We start from the raw sequence: 22,279 nt of genomic DNA on the forward strand, positions 1-22,279 counted from the left end.
TCAATAGTAAAATGTTCAGCAAATTGCTGATCTCAGCTGCCGAGAAGGGAAAGTTTTGGCTCTTGGACAGGAGTGGATGTGAATTAGTGGAAGGAAGTGATTGTAAAGCTAGAAAATTGAATTTTCTAATTGAATTCGAAAAGGTGAGTGACTAATACAGGAATAATCGAGTAAAGGTTCAGTGAAGTGGACGGGCTGGTGCTCAATATTGAGGGTGAATCACTGGAGAACTGTGACAGCGATTTTTACCGACAGGCACAGGGTCAGCAAGAAACAGGAATAAGTGCTGGGGGAAACCAAACACAGAAAATAATAGAGGATGTACTGACACCAGGAAGAACACTTGTAAAGACAGTAAAAAAGGCACAACACTAAAACGACAGGAACAGGAGGAGGCCATTCAGCCCCTTGAGCCTGTCCTATAATTCCATTAAATCAAGAGACCCAGTCATGGAGAAGGTGGTAGTTCAGGTCCCAGAGAACGGGGTTAGGATAAAGATGGAGTTGGGAAGGTGCAGGGGGATTCTGGCTGTGGGTAGTGATGAGTGTGGGAATGATGATGGAGTTAGTTACCTGAAGACAGGTCTGTGCACATTGAAGATAAATGACAAAAGGTACTGGAGGAGCCGGAAGGAGTAAATGACAAAGTAATACATGATGGGAATTATTCAGGAAATGAGAGCCAGACCTCTCAGGAGTGAAGTGAGGAAATACTTCAAGTTAAAGAGGGTGGTAGAAGTCTGCAACTCCCTTCCCCAGATGGCAACTGATGCTGGATCGAATTGAGTTTCAAATCTGAGACAGAGAGATGTTTGTCAAGCAAAGGTTAATGGGAAAGGCGAGTATCTGGAGTTAGATCATAGCTCAGCCAATGTCTCACTGAAAGACAGAACAGGTTCGGGGGTTAAATACCTCCCGCTGCTGTTCTTATGCTCTTTCAGGAGAAATATGTATTTTGATGCCCTTTGAGTTGTTTGTAGGAATCTTTAGTGACAGTTTCAGAAATTAAACTAATCTCAGAAGTTTATTATCTAAATTATAAAGAATAAGAATAACATTGCAGCTCAGTGGCAAATAATCAAAACAGTAAACACTGAACTAATAAATAATGATAATGATAAAAATAAAACCTTGTTCACCAAAATACTGGAGTCACATCATTTTCGACAGACAGGATGACCAGGGAAGACAGTCTGTCCTCTCCCACAGTCGATCACTGCTGAATTTTATAAGCTACAACTTCAAGAGGCTCCGTTAGCAGCTCACCGCTGACGTGAACACGGTTAACAGGGTCCCGAGTGTTCTCCTTGTGTCGACATTGCTGTTGGCATCACAACTGCACATCTAAATACTTTGTAAATGTTATTGGTCTCTGCCTCCACCATGTTGTCAGGCCGTGAGTTCCAGACTCGCACCAGCCTCTGGGTGGAAAGGTTTTCCTCACATCCCCTCTGAACCTTCTGCCAATTACCTTAAAGCTATGCCCCCTGGTCATTGATCCCTCAATGAAGGGAAAAAGGTGCTTCCTGTGCACTCCACCCATCCCCTTCAGAATTTTATACATCTCAATTACGTTCCCCCTCAGTCCCCTCCATTCCAAGGAAAACAACCCCAGTCTGTGCAATCTCTCTTCATAGCTAAAACTCTCCAGCCCAGGCAACAGGCTGGGAAATCTCCTCTGCACCCTTTCCAGTGCGATCACATTCCTTCTGCAATGTGATTCCAGAACTGCACACAATACTCTAACTGTGGCCTAATCAACGTTTTATACAGTTCCAGCATAGCCTCCCTGCCTATTAAACTCTAAACTTTGCCTGATAAAGGGAAATATACCATATGCCTTCTTAACCACTGTATCCACCTGCCCTCCTACCTTAAGAAACCGGTGTACATGCACACCAAGGGCCCTCTGATCCTCAGTACTTCCTCACCTGCCATTTATCCTGTATTCCATTGCCTTGTTTGTCCTGTCCAAGTGCATCACCTCACACTTATCTGGATTGAACTCTATTTGCCACTGATCTGCCCATCTTACCAGTCCATCTCTATCCTCCTGTAATCTAAGGCTATCCTTCTCACTAATTACTGCCCCACTAATTTTCAGATCATCTGCAAACTTATCGATCAACCCTCCTACATTCAAGTCTAAATCTATATGAAAACCGCAAACAGCAAGGGCCCCAAAACTGATCCCTTCGGGACCCTACTTGACACAGGATTCCAGTCAGAAAAATACCCCTCGCCCATCATCCTCTGCTTCCTGCCACTCAGCCAATTTTGGATGAAATTTGGCAAATTTCCTTGGATCCCCTGGGTTCTTACCTTCGGTATCAGTCTCCTATGTGGAATCTTATCAAAGTCCTTGCTGAACTCCAAGTCGATTACTCCATGTCAAATGTATTGCCCTCTTCAAAAAATTCAGTCAAGTTGGTCAGACATGACCTTCCCTTTACAAAACCATGCTGACTTTCTCGATTAATTCCTACCTCTCCAAATACAGATTAATTCTGTCTCAGAATTACATCCAATATGTTAGACTGGCTGGCCTGTAGTTTCCTGGTTTATCCCTTGTTGAATAATGGTACCACATTGACTATCCTCCAGTTCTCTGGCACCTCTCCTGGTGCCAGAGCTGAATTGAAAATGATTGCCTCACTCAACAGTCTGGGATACATTTCATCTGGCTCTGGAGATTTGCCAATTTATAAGCCTGCGAGACCACTCAGAATCCAGTCAACTTCTTAAATTTTATCACAGTCGTTCTATCTGATTTCTGTACCCACACCGTACCTCTCACTAGTGAACACTGACACAAAGTATTCATTTAGAACCCTACCTATGTCCTCCTGCTCCACACACAAATTACCAATCTGATCCTTAATGGGCCCTATTCTTTCCCTTTTACCCTTAATGGACTTGTAAAGCAGCTAAGGATTTTCCTTAATTTTACTTGCCACTGTCCTTTCATATTCTCTCTCCTATAAAGTTCCCACATGCACATTCTATACGCCTTGTGGGCTTCTGCTGTTCGGAGCCTTCGCTATCTGCCATAAGCCTCCCTTTTTCTTTTTACACAAGGCCTACATCCCTCGAGATCCAAGGTTCACTGGATTTGTTGGTTCCACCCTTTTTCTTTATTGGAACATGCTGGCCCGGCACTCTCCCTATATCCTTCTTCAATGTGTCCCACTGTTCAGTCACAGATTAATCTAAACTTGTCCAGTCCAAGACCACTCTGAACAAATCATTTCTGATCTTATTAAAGCTGACTGCCCCCAGTTTAGAACTTTGATTCCAAAATCATTTCATTCCTGCTCTTCCAAACAGCTTCAATTACTTACATACATGGACACCAAGGACCCTCTGTTCCTACACCTCATTTACAGTTTCTCCCTTTAGTTTAGACTATCTCTCTATATTCTTAACAAAATGAATCACTTCACACTTCTCTGAATTGAACTTAATTTGTCACCAATCCAATATGTCAATTTTTAAGTTCAAGACTATCTTCATCACAGTCGGCAATGATTCAAATCTTTGTGTCATCTCTAAATGATGAAATCAAGCGAGAGACACTGGAGTCTTGGTCATTAACATATATCAGAAAGAACAAGGGTCCCAACACAGATCCACTAAAAACCTTCCTCCAAACTTAAAAAAGCCATTGATCACACCTCTCTGTTTTCCCTGTCATCGAGGAATATTTGAGCTTTAATGGGAGTGAAGAGATTTACCCCTCTATGTTATGGGACGGACGGAACCTGGCCATTAGAGGGGAGGTTATCTCCTTTAAGGCAGAGGTTGGTGGACACCATCTTAAAGGTGGACAGTCAATGCTCGATCAATCAGACACCAGAATTGCTGGCTAGTAGAAAGAAGCTACAATTGGGGGTTTGGGCTTCTGTGCAGACAGGGTGGTGTGCTGGCTGCAAAGTTCGCGCCAGGGGAGGCGGGATGCTCTTTATGAACACCTTAAGTCCATAACAGTGCACTTGACAGCAAGACCCTGAATCATTATTAGGAGTGGGGATCCTGGCTTCCCATTCCTAAACTAGGGAAACTGAGGCTAACTGTAGTACATCAGGATAAATCAAACTTAGGTTTTTGAGTTGCAATCAATCCATTTCATGTCACAGACATTGAGCCTTTATGAACATAGGACATACAGTGCAGAAGGAGGCCATTTAGCCCATCAAGTCTGCACCGACCCACAATAAGCCCTCACTTCCACCCTATCCCCGTAACCCAATAACCCCTCCTAAACATTTTGGACACTAAGGGCAATTTTGCATAGCCAATCCACCTAACCTGCACATCTTTGGACTGTGGGAGGAAACCGGAGCACCCGGAGGAAACCCACGCAGACACGGGGAGAACGTTTAGACTCCGCACAGACAGCGACGCAGTGACTCAGCGGGGAATCGAACTGGGGACCCTGGCGCTGTGAAGCCACAGTGCTATCCGTTTGTGCTACCTTGCTGCCCTCTACCGTGCTTTAGTGGAGATGGAACAAGACACAACAGCGAATAATTTTAACCAACTTTTGTAGTCCAATTCTGTCCATTGTGTTTCTTAATTTCTTTTAAAGGAGAATTTTGCCTCAAACTCAATGATTGGAAAATACACGGAATTGTTCTGACACAAGGGCAGCATGGTAGCACAGTGGTTAGCATAGTGGTTAGCACTGTGGTTAGAACAGTTGCTTCACAATTCCAGGGTCCCAGGTTCGATTCCCCGCTGGGAGACTGTGCGGAGTCTGCACGTTCACCCGTGTCTGCGTGGGTTTCCTCCGGGTGCTCCGGTTTCCTCCCACATTCCAAAGATGTGCAAGTTAGGTAGATTGGCCATGATAAATTACCCTTAGTGTCCATAAAGGTTAGGTGGAGTTACGAGGTTACTGAGATAGGGTGTAGGCGGAGCTTAAGTGCAGTGCTCTTTCCAAGGGCCGGTGCACACTCGATGGGCCGAATGGTCTCCTTCTGCACTGTAAATTCTATGAAATCTATGCACTGTCGGGATTCCGGGAATATTCTGTACAGTTCAGGGCAGTGAAAACTCCTAAAGAATGTGTTCTTTAAGATTCAGGACTTGTGAGAAAGACATTCCCCCTTCCCCACCCCCACACACCCTCAATGAAAAGGAAGCCCCTCTTACCTGGGCCTGTTACCGGGTGGACAATTCCTCCTTCTCCCATTGTCGCCTCCCAATCTGATCTCCCAGTAACCACTCTTGCCCCGAGCCTTCATTGTGAGTGGCACTTTGACCAATGCAATTCCGCATTACACGGAAACCCGCCTCCCTCACTAAGAAGTTTTACAACACCAGGTTAAAGTCCAACAGGTTTGTTTCGATGTCACTAGCTTTCGGAGCACTGCTCCTTCCTCAGGTGAAGGAGCAGCGCTCCAAAAGCTAGTGACATCGAAACAAACCTGTTGGACTTTAACCTGGTGTTGTAAAACTTCTTACTATGCTCACCCCAGCCCAACGCCGGCATGTCCACATCATCCCTCACTCTAGTAACAGGACATACGACCAATCCGCTTCTCCAAGCCGCACAAACCCGCCTCACTTACTGAGTGATAGGTGCTCCAACCAATCACCTGCCCCAGCGCCTGGGCACCCGCAGCCCTCATTCTGAGTGACAGGAACAGCAACCAATCGGCTTCCCCAGTGCCCATGAAACCCGCCTCCCTCACTCTGGGTGACAGGGCCTGGCCAATCCGCTTCCTGATTCCCCGGAAACCCGCCTCCCTGACTCAGTGACATCACAAACAACATGTTGAGTTTCTGCTTCTTGGATTTAATGATGAACTGTGTCAACTTTGAGAAAAACTGTTTCTATTCCAGTGGTTCTCAGATTGTTTTGTCTCGTTTAAAGAATCAGTTTAAAATGTAATCATGGAGCCCCCAGTGTCAATAATATCCAGAATGTGAACAGCTTCCATTTACAGAATATTAATAATGTTTTAATAAAACAGTCATGATGTGGAGATGCCGGCGTTGGACTGGGGTGAGCACAGTACGAAGTCTTACAACACCAGGTTAAAGTCCAACAGGTTTGTTTCGATGTCACTAGCTTTCGGAGTGCTGCTTCTTCCTCAGGTTAATAAAACAGGTAATTACATAGTGATTTCAGGATTATTTCTCTGATGTGGACAGTGATGAGAAAGAGCAGACAAACCAGAGATAAATGATAACTGCGACTCCACTATTGGATTGGATTTTGTTTATGGTCATGTGTACCGAGGTACAATGAAAGTATTTTTCTGTGAGCAGCTCAACAGATCATTAAGTACATGAAAATAAAACAAAATAAAATAGTAACAGGGAAATACATAAACACCGGCACCGGATCAAGGGGTGTAGTGTTAATGAGATCAGCCCCTGGTAACAGCAAGGCCGAAGCTATTTTTGAGTCTGTGCATATTCACAGACTTTTGTATCTCCTGCCCGATGGAAGAAGTTGGAATAGTGAGCAAGCCGGATGGGAGGGGTCTTTGATTATGCCGCTCGTTTTCCCCAGGCAGCGGAAGGTGTAAATGGAATCAATGGATGGGAGGCTGGTTCCTGTGATGAACTGGGCTGTGTTCACGACTCTGTGAAATTTCTTGTGTCTATCGCTGGGCAGTTGCCATACCAGGCCGTGATGCAGCCTGATAACATTCAACATGCAACAACTGAGCTGCTTTTCATCTGGCTAAACATTGTCTGTTAATGTCAGACAAACCCCATCAGTTCACACATCATGTTTAATACAGACAGACTGACAAATCAGCATTCACAGCAGTGTCACATCATTTACAGCTGGAAACTGTCTCAAGGCAGCGTCCTGTTTTGATGCAAAATAAAAACTCCCAATTTTATTACAGAGCACCAACTGGAACATGACATTCTGGACAATATTTACAGATCTGTGTATAATCCAGTCCGGTTGGTCAGTGTTTTTTAATCATACAAGGAAGTTATCGTATTAAAACACAGTGTGAGTTTGAAACTCACAGATTTATGACGATTACAAAGTGGGGCTATGTGCGTTCCCGTTGAGGCCCCTTTTACAGTCGTGTTGATCAGCCATGCGTTTCCCGGCATTGCGAGCGCCGGGAAACACGCGGCAAAATGCACTCGCTATGGGACTTTGTTCCCATTTGGTTGAATAAAGCCCACGGGCGCGATTCTCCACTCCCACGCCGGTTGGGAGAATCGCCTGGGCCGCCGAAATTTCCGGGGACACTGGTCCGACGCCCTCCCGCGATTCTCCCAAGCGGCGGGAACGGGCCGGTTGTGTTTCGCGGGCCGCAGGCCGGAGAATCGCCGAGATACCCAAAATGGCGATTCTCCGGCACCCCCGCTATTCTGAGGCCCGGATGGGCCGAGCGGCCAGGCCAAAACGGCGGGTTCCCCCCGGCGCCGCCCACACCTGGTCGCTACAGTCGTGGGCGGTGCGTGAACGCTGGAGGGGGCGGCCTGTGGGGGGGGTGAGGGGGGATTCTGCACCGGGCTTTACCTGGAATGTGGGGTGGCCCGCGATCGGTGCCCACCGATTGTCGGGCCGTCCTCTCTGAAGGAGAACCTCCTTCCTTCCGCGGCCCCGCAAGATCCGTCCCCCATCTTCTTGCGGGGCGGATTTGGACAGGACGGCAACCACGCATGCGCGGGTTGGCCGTTATGCGGTGCCGGCCACATCATCTATGCGGCGCCGCTTTTACACGGCCGTTAAGGCCTGGCGCGGGTAGATGACGCGGCCCCGATACTGGCCCATTGTCAGGGCCTGAATCGGTCGGGACCGGGGCCGTTCCGCGCCGTCGTGAATCTCGACGGCGTTCACGACGGCGCGGCCACTTCGGCGTGGGAGTGGAGTATCCCGCCCGTTTTGAACCCCCTGGAAAGACTCCCCGACTCTAGTTTCAGAATCACTGAACTGATTCATCTCAAACACGGTGATCTATCGCCACCTTCCGCCTGTGGAGCAACATTACAGGCAGCAAGGTCACCGGCTTCCTGCAGTTCACAGCTCATTCTACCCAGTAAGTTCCTCTCTGTAACTGAGCTTCTATTTGTTTCTTCTCTCTCCCTCCTCCTTCCCCCCCAGCCCTACAGAGGTCCTTGCTGATCTTCAGTTCCCAGTTCCCATACAGGGTTTATACCCGGAATGTGAACCTGGTTTCTCTCCCCACACCTTTAAACACTCCAGACTGTCGAATGTTTTGTTCATTTCCAACCCCTGGTTTGTGAGTGTTTCTGATTCTCCTGCCTGTTCCCTATTGGTTTTGCTTCTTTTTAATTTTGAAGTTTCCTTTGTACTTCCCTGGGTATTATTTAATTTTCCTGCTCTTGGATTTTCTCCTTTCTCCTTTCCTTGCCATTGGTGATCAATCTCACCCTAGTTCCTCTTCCCTGCCCCTCTTAACGTTCAATTTCCCAACTGGAGTCTCGGAGACCCTGGGCGCGATTCTCCACTCCCACGCTGGTTGGGAGAATTGCCTGGGCCGCCAAAATTTCCGGGGACGCCGGTCTGATGCCCTCCCGCGATTCTCCCAAGTGGCGGGAACAGCCTGGTCGGGTTTCGCGGGCCGCAGGCCAGAGAATCGCCGGAGACACCCAAATGGCGATTCTCCGGCACCCCCGCTATTCTGAGGCCCGGGTGGGCCGAGCGGCCAGGCCAAAACGGCGGGTTCCCCCAGGCGCCGTCCACACCTGGTCGCTGCAGTCGTGGGCGGTGCGTGAACGCTGGGTGGGCGGCCTGTGGGGGGGGGAAAAGAGGGGGGATCCTGCACCGGGCTTCACCTGGAATGTGGGGTGGCCCGCGATCAGTGCCCACCGATCGTCGGGCCGTCCTCTCTAAAGGAGGACCTCCTTCCTTCCGCGGCCCCGCAAGATCCGTCCCCCATCTTCTTGCGGGGCGGATTTGGACAGGACGGCAACCACGCATGCGCGGATGACGTCCGTTATGCGGCGCCGCTTTTACGCGGGCGACAAGGCCTCGCGCGTGTAGATGACGCGGCCCCGATACTGGGCCATTGTCAGGGCCTGAATCGGTCGGGACCGGGGCCATTCCGCGCCGTCGTGAACCTCGACGGCGTTCATGACGGCGCGGCCATTTTGGCGTGGGAGTGGAGAATCCCGCCCCGAGTTTATTTCTGTCTGTGTTTTCATTCTCCATCGTCTCTGCGCTTTGATTATTCTCCATTATCTTGGGGATTTTAATCTATTTTCCAGGAGTCACTGGAAAAGTTACCGCGGGCTTGTTGCTCCTCACCGAGTAAGGAAACAAAAAATAAAATCTCCAAAACATTATTGTCACTCAGCTGGAATCACCCTGAGCTCAGGAACCATTGGAACCATCCGCACCCCCTGTGACTGAGACCCACACCCAGCAGTTTACAGCTGGCAGGAGGCAGGGAGATGGTGTGAAATTATGGGATGGATCTGTTAGTGATCTTTAATCCCGCAGATTGTCAGCGGGGCCGAGTTTTTCCCGTCAATATTCCGTCCTGGATTGAAGATGGGAAAGATTCTCTCAGTGAAAGTGTGGGTGAAAGTGTGGAGATGGGACATGTTGTCCACATTGTAAAATGACACCTGTCCCCCCTCATAGTCCAGGAAAACCCCGATCTTCCCGGGATTCACACTCGGGGTGAGGGGGGTCGGTGAGGGGGAGGTGGCGGCAGAATAACCAAATCCGGGCCCCAGCCCCAAAATCCAGAATCCAGACTCAGGGATCAGGGAGATTCCCCCTTTCCTGGTCACAGACTCTCGGGCCACTCCCAGCCACCACTCTGTCTTCTCCACCACCCCCACCTCCCAGTAATGTCTCCCTGATGTGAATCCCTCTGATCCCAGGACACAGGGCCAGGAATCAAACCTCTCCGGGGTGTCAGGGAGCATCTGGAACATTGCCTGATAATGGAAGAATATGGAGCTTCCGAGTCTCACACTGGTCCGGTCCTCAGACAGGATGAGCTGGGGATTCGCTGTGTTCAGATCCACAGTCAGAGAGGCTGGAGCTGGGGGAAAGTTAAAATAACACAGTGATTTAGAGAGAGGGGTGGGGAAAAGAGAGAGAGGGGTAGATAGAGCACAAGGGGTAGATGAGGAGGAGGATATTGACGGGAAGGGGTGAGGTTCAGCGGAGCGAGATCAGAGCAGCAGAGCCAGGGAGTGGGTGAAGGGAGAGAGCAGGAAAGGAGAGAGGGAGTGGGTGAATGGAGTGAAAGTGAGGCAGAAGTGGGTGACGGAAAGCTGGAGGGTTTGAGTGTGGGAGCCGGGTTACAGTGAGATTGGGAGAGGGTCGAGAAAGAAAAAATGCGATAGAAAGAGCAAGAAGATGACAGGGAGTGTAGGAGAGCGAGGTGGAGGAGTAGAGAATGGTAGAAGGGAGAGTGAGGGGAAGAGACAGAGAGAGCAGAAGGGTGAATGCAAAAATTGAAGTGTGAAAGAGAAAGAGGCGGAAGGTTCACAACAGTTGGAGGGTTGTAGGGAATATGGGAGGGTAAGAGAGAGAGTGGGGAGAGAAAATGAGCCAGATGGGATGAGAAAGAAAGTGAAGGGGCAGAGGAGGAAAATGCGAGAGGGGGAAGGGAGAGAGCGGCAGGACGGGAGGGTTGCGGGAGAGGTATAGCGGAATGATGAAGAGTGTATGGGTAGGTGGAAGAGACAATGGAAGGGGCTGACAGAGAGGGTGGGAGGGGGGGAAGGAGATAGAGAGTAGGAGGGAAAGATGTTAGATTGAGCAGAGGGGAGAATGTGAGTGCATGGCAGGGAGAGAGAGATTGTGGGAGTGGCAGAGGTAAGGAGAGCGGATGTTAACAGAGAGAAAGGATGTGGGGATAATAATAGTCAAAGGAAAAGGGGAGAGAGAGAGAGAGAGAGAGAGAGAGAAAGTGCAGGTGGAGGGAAGGGGGAGAAGAAGGAACGCTGTGAGTCAGGAAGAGAGGGTGGGACAGGAGTGGACACAGTAAGATAGCAAGACAGTAGGGAGAGAGTGATAGAGACAGATTTTGAGAAGGAGAGCAGATGGGGAAAGACAAGGTTGTGGAGGGAGGGAGAGGGAACAGAGTGAAGGAGAGAAAGAGCTGGAGAGAGAGAGCGGGTGAGAAGTGATATATCTGCTGAGCAGCGTTTCGATGTCACTGCACAGGTTGTACAATATCCGAGCCTGTAAGATACCAGATAAAAATTACATTGCTAGATCATAAAAATTAGGAGCAAGAGGAGGACATTCAGCCTTACCCTTACACTCTCACTGATATCCTGCTCTTTCTGCTCCTCCACCTTGGCCCCTCGAGCCTGCCCCACCATTCAGTCAGATCATGGCTGATCTGATGGAATATATTTCCTGACCCAGTCACCACTGCTCACTGGGGAAGAGAATCCCAAACACTAACAACCCTCTGACAGCAAACAAATTCTCCTCATCTCAGTCTCAAATGTCAGATCCCTCATTTTAAACTGTCCCTTCATGCTCGACTCCTCCACAAGGGAAACATCCTCTCAGCATCCACCCTCTCAAGTCACCTCAGTGTTTTATATGTTTCAATAAGATCACCTCTCAATCTCCTAAACCCCAATGGGTATCGGCCCAACCTGCTCAACTTTTCATCATAAGATAACCCCTTCACCCCAGGAATCAGGCGACTGAACCTTCTCTGAACTGCTTCTAATGTAATTATATAATTTATTCAGTAAGGAGACCAAAATGGTACAGAATACTCCAGATGTGACCGCATTAAGGCCCGGGATTGCTGCAGCAACAATTGTATATTTTTATATTTTATTGCAATAAACAACATCTCATTTACTTTCCTGATCACTTGCTGCATCTGGGGACTGTTTTGAGATTGTGGTGCCAGGTCACCCAGATCCCTCTGTACGATAGAATCATAGAATTTACAGTGCAGAAGGAGGCCATTCAGCCCATCGAGTCTGCACCGGCTCTTGGAAAGAGCACCCTACCCAAGGTCCACACCTCCACCCTATCCCAATAACCCAGTAACCCCACCCAACACTAAGAGCAATTTTGGACACGAAGGACAATTTATCATGGCCAATCCACCTAACCCGCACACCTTTGGACTGTGGGAGGAAACCGGAGCACCCGGAGGAAACCCACGCACACACGGGGAGGATGTGCAGACTCCGCACAGACAGTGACACAAGCCGGAATCGAACCTGGGACCCTGGAGCTGTGAAGCATTTGTGCTATCCACAATGCTACCGTGCTGCCCACGGTAGAGTTCTGCAGTTTCTCTTGGCACAATGCCAGATCAGACCCCAACTTCATCATAGTCCTGAACAATAACCCCCAAATTTGGCTATGATTAAGCTAAGAAACATTAATTATTTTTGTAAGTCAATCCAGTAAGATTTTAAAATTTAATTCAGAGTACCCAATTCTCTTTTTCAATTAAGGGGCAATTTAGCATGGCCAATTCACCTACCCTGCACACCATTTTGTGGGGGTGAGACCAATGCAGTCACGGGGAGAATATGCAAACTCCACAGGAACAGTGACCCGGGGCCGGGATTAAACCCGGGTCTTCAGCGCCATCAGACAGCAGTGGTCAATCTAGTGAGATCATAAAGTCAGAAGATTCCTTAGTTTGAAACAAACAGAAGAATTATGTGATTCAATGGTCAACAAAGCAGTCAATACTATCTAACGTCTACATCAAAAACAATAGGTAAACACCAATTAACAGGAAAACTATGAAGGAACACACCAAAAACATGGATAGCATGTATAGGGAGGTGGTCACACTGCAGGCTCAGACTCCACAGGGAGGGAATGGGTGACCACCAGGCAGAGCAAGAGAGCGAGGCAGGCAGTGCAGGATTCTCCAGTGGCCATTCCCCTGCAAAACAGATATACTGTTTTGGATAGTGTTGAGGGGAATCACCTCTCAGGGGAAAGCAGCAACAGCCAAATTCGTTGCACCACGGTTGGTTCTGCTGCAGTGGGGAGGAGTAAAAACTGTGGGAATGCAATAGTTATCGGGGATTCAATTGTAAGGGGAATAGATAGGCATTAATCCCCAGCTGCCAATTTTTTCTCACATACTTAACTGCAGACACTTTGCATCATCCTTTGAAGAGTAGAATATTACTTAATTGGAGAGAAATTTCAGAATGCTGGAGTACAGGGGAACTGGTACATTAATCACAAAAGGGGAGCACAAGAACACACAAATTAGGACATTGGTAGGCCATTTGTTTTCGTGAACCTGTCCACAATTCAATAGGAACATGGCTGATCAGAATGTGACTTCAACCCCATTTTCCAGACTATTGAAACTTGAATACTCTGATAGGATCCCCTGGCATCCTCCCTTTTCCAGTGCAGACTCACATCCTCACGATTAAGGAGTCTAATTCCACCTCACATATTAGCTGCCTTTGAACTCATTCTCTTCAAAGTCGCTAGATATTCCTGATGATACACTTTAAGGATCCTTCCTGATGATTCCCTTATTTCCCCTTTCTTTATATTTGCCATTATCATTTTTGATCAGTGGATGCTTAACGGGCATATATCGTTAAGTCAAGCAGAAAAGAGAAGGAAGAATTCAAGAAGTTGCAATACAATATATGGTGTTGTTAGCTTTGGACAGCAAGACCCAGACTTCTCGGCACCCGAGAGATGGGGTGGGACGTGGTTCGATTGATTGGTTGTGGTCAATAAATTGGTCAAAAGGCCGTAATTTGCCCGGTAACAGGTGGTGATTTTCAGAGCCTCAAGGAGCTCAGTTTGAATCCTGGATACTCAGGGGAAGGACCTGCTCTTCTTCTCTCTTGCTCTCCAGAAAGGCCGTGAGTTGATGTATTTCTGAAACTGCAGAGACCTGAATGAGTCAACAGCGAAAACCATTCCAGGTTGAATACAGAAACCTGGACCTGAAAGCTTACTTTGAAGGAAAATCGGCTGAAAGACAACCATCTGAAACAAAGACTCTTTTTCCCCTTATTAGTTTCACCCCTCTTGCGTTTGTCTTGTGGTGTGTGTTGAGGGTGTAGGCACTCAAAGTGGTTAAAAGTAATTGTGTTTAAATTTACTAACTTGGTAACTGTAATAATTGGAAAGCCAAGGGCCAAAGAATTCAGGTATCTTTCTAAGAATTGTTGGTTATTTAAATTGTGTTGTGACTACGGGTCAAGTGGGGCTGGAATTGACCACCCACCAGTCCAGGGTGTCATAACAACGTTGATAAATGGTTTTGCAGAATTCCGAAAGTCCAGTTTCCTCAAGAATTTGATTTCCCATTTAGAGATTGGTGCTCTATTCCTCCGGTTATACAGACCTCTTCGCTTCTTTGACACATGGTGCTGATGGTTTTAAACACATTCCCAGAGGAACCCGCAGAAAGAAACACATGAGAATAGGGAGGCTCCAGGGATTAACAACGGGAAATATGAAAATCTAATCTGGGAATTTGGAGACCCATTTGTCCATTCGCAGGTGGATTTATAATCATGAAAAATTAATATCAGAGTTTTACCTGGGTTAATGAAGTTTAGCATTTCTCTCCATGTTGTGTACTGTAAAGGACCGTTGAACTTTCCAATGAGTAGGGTGGTATCAGATACTGAAAGTGACGGATCGACATCACTCATTCTGTAAATAATAAGCAGCTCGTCATTAATCATTCCTTGTTAGAAATTTTAATTTATGTAAGAAACTATTTGAATGATCCAGCTGTCCCAACATTCCCAAATATCAGCACTTTTCACCCAAGTGTGAAAGTAAAATGATAATTTCAGTTTGATAAAGGAGCAAAAGAGAACTTGGAAATGCAGGAGCAGAGAATGCAAACACCCATGTCCAGAAAAAGATTCATCATCGGATAACAGATTAATTACCAAGACATTGCACACACTCAGAAGATACACACAATCCTCTGAGACTGAGCTGCTCTAATTCTGGCCGCTTGACTATCTTTGATTTCAGTCACTCAGCTATTGGTGGCTGGGCCTTCAGATGTCGGATTGCTAAACTCTGGAAATTCCTCCCTAAAATCTTCCCCTCCCAGCTTCTCCTTTAAGACAAGCTCTTAAAAACTTGCTCCAGGATCGGTGTTAATATCTCTTGTTGTGATCTGTCTCAGTTTTTTCCCCCAAAGTTCTTACGCTCCTATTCAACACCTTGGGATTTGTAAAATGTTAAATGTGCTACATAAATACAAATTGTTCTTGTTGTGTTGTTATCGGGACAGAACAAGGTTGTATTATAGTATAAAAATAGAACGCGGTTCTCCTTTCTTGAGCCCTTCAGGAGCTGTGCAGGTGTTTGAATGACTCACACCTGGGAACATGGACCGTGTGTCTCTCTCAGGGTCAGTGGGAAGGACACTATCTCACAGGCAGTTTGCAGCCTGTAAACCAGGACTGCGGGTCATGGTTGTGCTATTTACAAGTCACCGTGTCAATTAATACAATATTGGGAGCAGTTATTAATCACGGTCTTAAAATTTGTTTTGACAATGAAAACACTCATCTGGGAATCATTGTCATCCAAATAATGAACCTTTTAAAATATAATTGTGGAACTGTAAGCAGGAGAGAAATTCACTAAAATCCAAAATAACCCAATTCTGAGTTATTGTTAAATATCAAACTCTGCAGAATTTGAGTAAAGAGCATGTCCTACCTTCTCTTCCGAGAAACTCCCATCTGAAATAAATAAATCACAAACAATGAGGATGATAGTAACAGATTTCAGGAGGAGATAGGATGGTGAAATGAACAGACACTGGGCTGATCTGATTTCACACGGACGCATGAACTGATGCATTTTGAAAGGAAGAATGAGGGAAACCAAAATAAACTAAATACTACAATTTTAAGGGAATACAAGGACAGAGATATCTGGAGGACTGAGTTCACAAATATTCAAGATAATTGCAAGGAGGGAAATTTATTTTGCCAGTGAAATTTAATGATCTGGAAGTGCTGGCTGAAATTGTGGAGAAAACAGATTCATTGGTAATCTTCAGAAGGGATTTGGAGATATATTTGTGTTGGGTACAATTGCCCCCGATCAGGGTAAAGAGCCGGGACAGTGGAACTAACTGGGGAGCTTTCACTGACCGGGCACAGACAAAATGGAGAGAATTGTTTCCCCCTGTGCTGTAGAATTGATGATATTCAGATGACCTTTGTGTCAGATACTGGAACTCAACATCAATCCCGCTCACAGAGACAGTGGCTGGGATTCTATGTTGGCCGACGCTGCATTCGGGAAAAGCGATTGGGTGGAGAATAGCAGGTGAAACAAGAATTGTGGCTTGCACCGGTTGCCTGACAGAATGCCACGCAGCATTATTACGGTCTGAAATGCACTTGCCATAAACTCAGTTGGAATATCATTCGCAGGCTTGACCCAGTATTCACCGGGGCCTCCACGATGCTCCGCCTCCGCTGGGAGGAATTAGCGACGGCGAGTTTCCCTTGTGGTTTTAAAAATCGGGGAACAGGCGCCGTGGCTGTTGAGGGAGAGAGAGGTATGACAGGCAAAGGCGCGACCATGGGCTGCCAGTCCTGCACTGACAGGGCTGGCTGTGAGGGAGGGGGGTGGGAGGGGGGGGGGGGGGGGGTGGTGCCTGCCAGGCCCAGAGGGGTGACCAGGGGAGGCCACAGACCCACACAGGAGACCCAGTACAACGGTACCCATGCAATGACCAGGGGAGTGGTGCTTTAGAATCCTGAAGGTGGGTTCAGGTGCCTGGACCGTTCTGGAGGAGCCGTCCATTATGGCGCTAGGAGGGTCTCGCACATCGTGGTAGCCTGTGGTGTCCTTCACAACATCACGTAGCAGACGATCACGTGCTGGAAGAGGAGGATGAATGCCAGGCCTCGTCAGGTGAGGTTGATGCAGGGGAGGGCGAGGTGGGCAGGACGTGGGGCCTGGGCAGGCACAGGAGGCCATACAATGTTTGGGCCAGGACCGGCATGCACACGACACACCAATTGCTTCCGGATTCACCGACTAGGGGTCGCTGACCAGCAGCACGATAACCACTTCCCACCCCCACCCTCCGGCCGACCACCTCTCCGATGTCCACCCTCCCTGTGCCACATCTCGCACCCCCATAAGGAGTGGAGGAGGCCTGCTGCAGTTCCCGCCCTGTGACATGGTCCCCTTTGGTGACAATCCTCTTCAGCGACCAGGCCTGGATTGGCCCAGCAGTCGCTGAGGTGTCCCAAGTGGCATGGTGCCACCCACTTCTGCCCACCGGATGCGGCAAGGCTGGGGGGGGGGGGTAGGAGGGGGGGGGGGGGGGGGAGAAAAGACAGGGTGGGGGGGGGGGTGGAGTCCGAGATGCTGAGGTGATCCGACACAACTCCTGCGGGAGTCACCGGCACGGGCTCCATTGCCTCTGCCTCCTCCTCCCTTCCGGGTGCCGGATGGCTCCTGGGCTATTCAGGGATGGGGGATGGGGGGTGGACCGGAGCCAACCCCTGAGGCTCCCCCACCATCTGCCAGTCCTGGAGACCCACTCCTGTCTCGACCACAGTCTCAATGCTCACGGCCATGGAGCTCAGTGAGTGGGTCACCTCCTTCTGGGACTGTGCCACATCATCCAGTGACTGTTCCATCTCCCTCTGAGACTGTGCCACATCAGCCAGTGACTGTGCCATCTCCCTCTGAGACTGTGCCACATCAGCCAGTGACTGTGCCATCTCCCTCTGGGACTGTGCCACCTCCCTCCGAGACTGGCTCAGGTTGGCCAGCGCATGGACAATGTCACCGACACCCTCAGCTGTGACCCGCTGTGAATGGGCCAAGCTCTCGAGTGTCACTGCAATGTCCAGGTGGCTCATGTACATGGCTGGCTGTGACAGGCCCGCTCTGTCCTGTGCCTCAGCCACCACCCGCACAGAGTGCCCCAGGCCTTGGACATCCTGACCCATGGCCAATACCTTCACCCCAAGGCCTTCACTGTGGATGTCGCCCCTGTTGGCCTGGTGGCATGCATGGTCGGCACCACCTCCTGCCCCTGCAGGTGGCTGGACTCCTCCAAGTGGACCTGCAGACGCTAGATGGTCGCTGACACCCCCTAATGTCGTCCCTGGCTCTGTGTCTGCACCTCCAGCATCGATGGTACTGCCCTTTCCAGAAGCCTGAAACCCATCTGGACGGCAGCTAGTCCCTGGGCTCAGGGCGCCCTTCGACTGACTGCCCCTCCCTCTGATGTACTGGAGCAGCTGTGTGGTGTGCAACAGATAGTGCCCCAGGAGCATCTTCCCTATTGTGCCCAACCGAGGCAAGTGTCTCTGGGATGGTGGAGGGTCTTGGAGATGCTGTAACGGGAAGTCAGTGTCATCCCCGGACTGGTGCTCTGGGGTGTCTTGAGCTGTGGTTTTGGAGCTCTCTTCTGTGCCCATGTCCTCCTCGTCGCGGGTATCAGCTCGAGGTGGAGGTCGGGGTCACCATAAGGGCCCGCCTCATCACCGGGTGATCCTGCAAGACCCAAGACATGACGCATGATTTGGATCGCAGGTTTGTGTGGTGGGTGGTGGTGAGGAACTGGCGAGTGGGTTGTGACATGTGCCATGGGGACTTGCAACTCAGCAAGGGCTCACTTGCTCGCCCAATGCCGACCTCTGCCTCAGAGACTGTCCTCTCACCGGGCCTATCAACCAGGTCCAGTGCCTGGTGCTCCACTGCGGTGAGGTGCCGCAGGTCCGGCGGTCCCCTCCGTTCTTCTCTCTCCCGGCGGTTGTGGGGCGCTTCCCCCTGTCGTGGGTGAGGGGGACAGAAAGCGCGCTGTGTCAGGCCGTCGGATGCCTGCAGCACAAGTGGTGGCAGCTGGTGGCCTTCGTGGCCAAGGCACCCAGCTATGGAGGCTGATATGGGTGCTGACATGTGGTGCCAGTGCCAGGGAGGGGAGTGTGCACACTGCCGGCGTGGTACAGGGTAGCCCGCCTCTCCTCCACAGAGTCCAACAGGGTCTGCAGACCTGCAGGCGCCGTTCTCCATGCTGGCATCTAGTTGGCTGGGAGGAGTGTATGTGAGGAGTGGAGTGCTAATTTGTGGCTGCAGCTTGTCAGCCTCTCGAGTCTAAATTCTGCCCCCGGCGAATCAAACAGCATTTTTCATTGGAATCGCTCCTGTTCCGCGTGGTCCCAGTGCAAGCCCATTAACAGTTGATGAATTGGTCCGGGATCAGAGGCAATTTTGTGGGAGTTCAGGGATTCTCTCCTGGCATCAGCACTTTGGGCTGGATTCTCCAAGATTGCGGCTAAGTGCCGACATCGGCGTGGAAATTATGGCATTTTACGACGCCAAAATCGGCGCCAAACCCTCACCGATTCCGGGCCTGGTGAGGAGCGAGCAGCGATGCCGGGTAAAACCCCCGACTTTGCCTGCAGATACGGGTGGAGAATTGCTGGGTTCGTGGCTGCACATGCAGCGGTCGTGCCGTGCGACATGGTGCCGACCATGTGCCGATCCGGCCTGCCCGATAATGTCTCCCTGTAACCCCCCTCGCCACCCCCTGACTATCCCCCACCAGTCCCCCCAGCTGCCGAAGCCACCCCGGCCAGTGGAATCGCTCCCCACCCAGTGGAACCGCTGTGGTGCCGCTGGACACAGTCCGCAGCCGCCACACAAGGTTGATGAAGCATCAGACCACAAGTAATCCACAGCATTGGGAAGTCGGCCCTTCGGGGCCGGAGCATCAGGGGACAGCCTTCAGGTAACGTCCAGAGGCCGTCCCAACGGCCTGCGGCGTAATACCCATTGACGCCGTTTTTGAGGGGGCGGAGGAGCCGAAGACAGGCGCCCCCCTGATTAGGTCAGAAAAAGGGATTCTCCGCCCAATCGTCGTTTACGATATCAACGTCCGGCTCCGGAGAATCCCGCGCCATGTCCCTGAAAGGGAGAATCCAGCTCAGCGAGTCTGAAACCCACCGGATTGGACACGCCCACACACTCAACATGGAAATCAAGCTGAATTACAATGTCAATTCCAGGATAAAATTACACCAAAGTAGTAATTGATAATTCCAATCAAGTGTCCAGTTTGGGACAACTCATGTATGGGAATTTCCGGTATTCCTGAGATTCTGCAGACAGTGTGGAGGCGGTTAGTTCAGTGTCAAAACAGAACATTCCAGAAATTGACATAAAGTCACTTTAGTTCTTTCCTGCTTTTTAAAGTAAATTCTATATTAATTTCACAATTATCATCAGTTACTTTGTGACTGTGAAGTTTCACTGAACTGACCCGCAATATATTCCCTCACCTTCAGAAATATCAGCTCGTCTTTTTGCTCCATCTGTTTCTGCAACTTGGAGAGTTTCTCCTCAATAGAATTTAAATTCTCCTGAATCTCTCGGAGGTTTTTCTCCATTGGTTCTAGAATCCTCTCCTCTTCTTCCCGGAGATCTCTGAGTAAACGCTGCTCTTTCTCAGTGAGAATCTGGTGCATTTTACTGAACTCGGATGTGATGTGGGACTGCAGATTATTTGACTGTTTCTACCAAATGAAATGTGAAACATAATTAATGTCGCGCGATAAAGGGAACAAAACTAACCGAGATCCCAGAATATCAGCACAGGGAGACCTTACCCTAACTTCAGAAATCTTCCCTTTCTGTTTCAGTTCCGTTTCTAGAACCGCCGATTTCTTCAATGTGAGAGAATCTAAGGAAGATTTCAGCTGATTCTGGGATTGGAAGAAAACAATATGGAAGAATTTTTTTGGAACTCCACATTGCAATAAAATAATTAGCTGATAAAATATTTTCCCTTTTACCTTGTAGATTTCAGCAGCTTCTTTAATCGGCAGGAAGTGGTGCCCTCTGTGTTGCTCCGCAGTCACACAAGTGTAACAGATCAATTTCTTGTCAGTTTCACAAAACAGCTTCAGTTCTTCCTGATGTTCCTCACAGTGAACTTTACTTTCCTTCTTTTTCGGATTCAGCTTTAATTTTCGAGCTTTCTCGGCCAGACTCGCTAAGGGCCGATTAATCCTGAGGTTTCTTTCCGGAAACTCCTCTCTACATTCCGGGCAGGAGAATTTCTCCTTTTCCCAACACTGGGAGATACAGGAGCGGCAGAAATTGTGTCCACAATCCAGTGTTACCGGATCAGTGAAGAACTCAAGACAAATGGGGCAAATTGTCTCCTCAATCCAACTCTCTGCTTGTTGTCTGGAAGCCATATTCACACTCAGCACTTCCTGAATCAACCCGCTTTCAGTTTCGATCGTCCTGTCAGACACACCCAGGTCAGTGATTTCCCAATTACCCACAGGTTTCCGTTCTCGTGACTTTCTCACCGAAGAGACAAGAAAGTGCCGTCTGAAGGGTAACGGAGCGGAATGATTGAACTCTTTCGGGGGCGGGTTGTGCAATGGGGGAGGCGGCGGAGATGGAGATTCCATTGCACTCTTCTCCAATCTGAACTCGCTGCCGATTATAAACCCTCTCGAAACTCGGTGTGAGATCCAGATCCAGAAACTGATTCGTGTGAATGTTTTCAGCGGCTGACATTAAAGCAAAAAATATCATAAAAGCCAAGAAGCTATTACACACAACAGGTACAGGGAAGATATTTGGAGGGTTCAACCTGTGAAATTTGATTTTTAGAAAGATAAACGCGGATTTATATATATATTTATGGATCCCTCACGGGACTCTGACACAGGGAAACATCAATTGATGAAGGAAGATTTGAAGTGGAATCTCTCCTCCAATATTCGGCAGACTTTCTTTTTACAAATATTTTTGGTCAATAAATTGTCAATTTTACAACATTCAGAAAGGACCAACAAATGTAAACATTTGTTATAAAACTATCCCACTCCCCAGCCCCACCTTTCCTTATGTATCCAACACCCCCTCCCCCCTCCTCCGACCAGCTCATTGAAGGTAATGAACGGCACCCAGCTCAGGTAGACCCCCTACTTCCATTCTCTAATGAACGGCACCCAGCTCAGGTAGAACCCCTAATTCCATTCTCTAATGGAGGACTGATTGTTTTCCAACTGCAGCAACTCTGCCAAGTCACCCAGCCATGCCTCAGCTGTAGGTGGCACTGATGCCCTCCACCCGAGCAAAACCCACCTCCAGGCTATCAGAGAGGCGAAGGCCGAGACGTCACAGCCTTCTTCCCCCCCCTGCACCCCCGGCAAGTCCGACACTCCAGTGATCACCACCATGGGGCACGGCTCTACTCTCACCCCCAGAATCTCCAATCACCACCATGGGGCACAGCTCTACTCTCAAACCCAGAATCTCCGATCACCAACATGGGGCATGGCTCTACTCACCCCCAGA

General features: G+C 49.0%; 2 protein-coding genes across 2 annotated transcripts in view; both read right to left on the reverse strand.

Moving 5' to 3' along the window:
- The window catches only part of LOC140389146 (uncharacterized), a 125,537-nt gene that overhangs the window by 31,642 nt on the left and 71,616 nt on the right, over nt 1-22,279 (reverse strand). Inside the window, exon 13 of the mRNA XM_072473304.1 lies at nt 21,280-21,486. Within this exon, the coding sequence (XP_072329405.1) occupies nt 21,280-21,486 (207 nt within the window). The remainder of the gene's footprint in view (nt 1-21,279; nt 21,487-22,279) is intronic.
- LOC140390426 (zinc-binding protein A33-like) lies at nt 8,924-21,314 on the reverse strand. The gene is made up of 6 exons (XM_072475568.1): nt 20,755-21,314; nt 20,569-20,664; nt 20,223-20,475; nt 17,982-18,000; nt 14,493-14,608; nt 8,924-10,004 (listed from the first exon to the last, which is right to left on the reverse strand). Exons 1-6 carry the CDS (start codon nt 21,160-21,162, stop codon nt 9,430-9,432), a joined length of 1,467 nt encoding a protein of 488 aa, XP_072331669.1. The 5' UTR covers nt 21,163-21,314; the 3' UTR covers nt 8,924-9,429.

Source organism: Scyliorhinus torazame, chromosome 14, assembly GCF_047496885.1.
Source record: "Scyliorhinus torazame isolate Kashiwa2021f chromosome 14, sScyTor2.1, whole genome shotgun sequence".
NCBI lineage: Eukaryota > Metazoa > Chordata > Chondrichthyes > Carcharhiniformes > Scyliorhinidae > Scyliorhinus > Scyliorhinus torazame.

Bases quoted from the DNA above. Each gene is read 5' to 3' on its own strand.
- LOC140390426 (XM_072475568.1), bottom strand. From the start codon at position 21,162: ATGGCTTCCAGACAACAAGCAGAGAGTTGGATTGAGGAGACAATTTGC. The intron at 20,476-20,568 runs GTAAGGTCTCCC...TTCATTTGGTAG, and splicing joins GGAAGATTTCTGAAGTTAGG to AAACAGTCAAATAATCTGCA. The intron at 10,005-14,492 runs GTAAAACTCTGA...ACTTTCCCCCAG, and splicing joins GCTAAACTTCATTAACCCAG to CTCCAGCCTCTCTGACTGTG.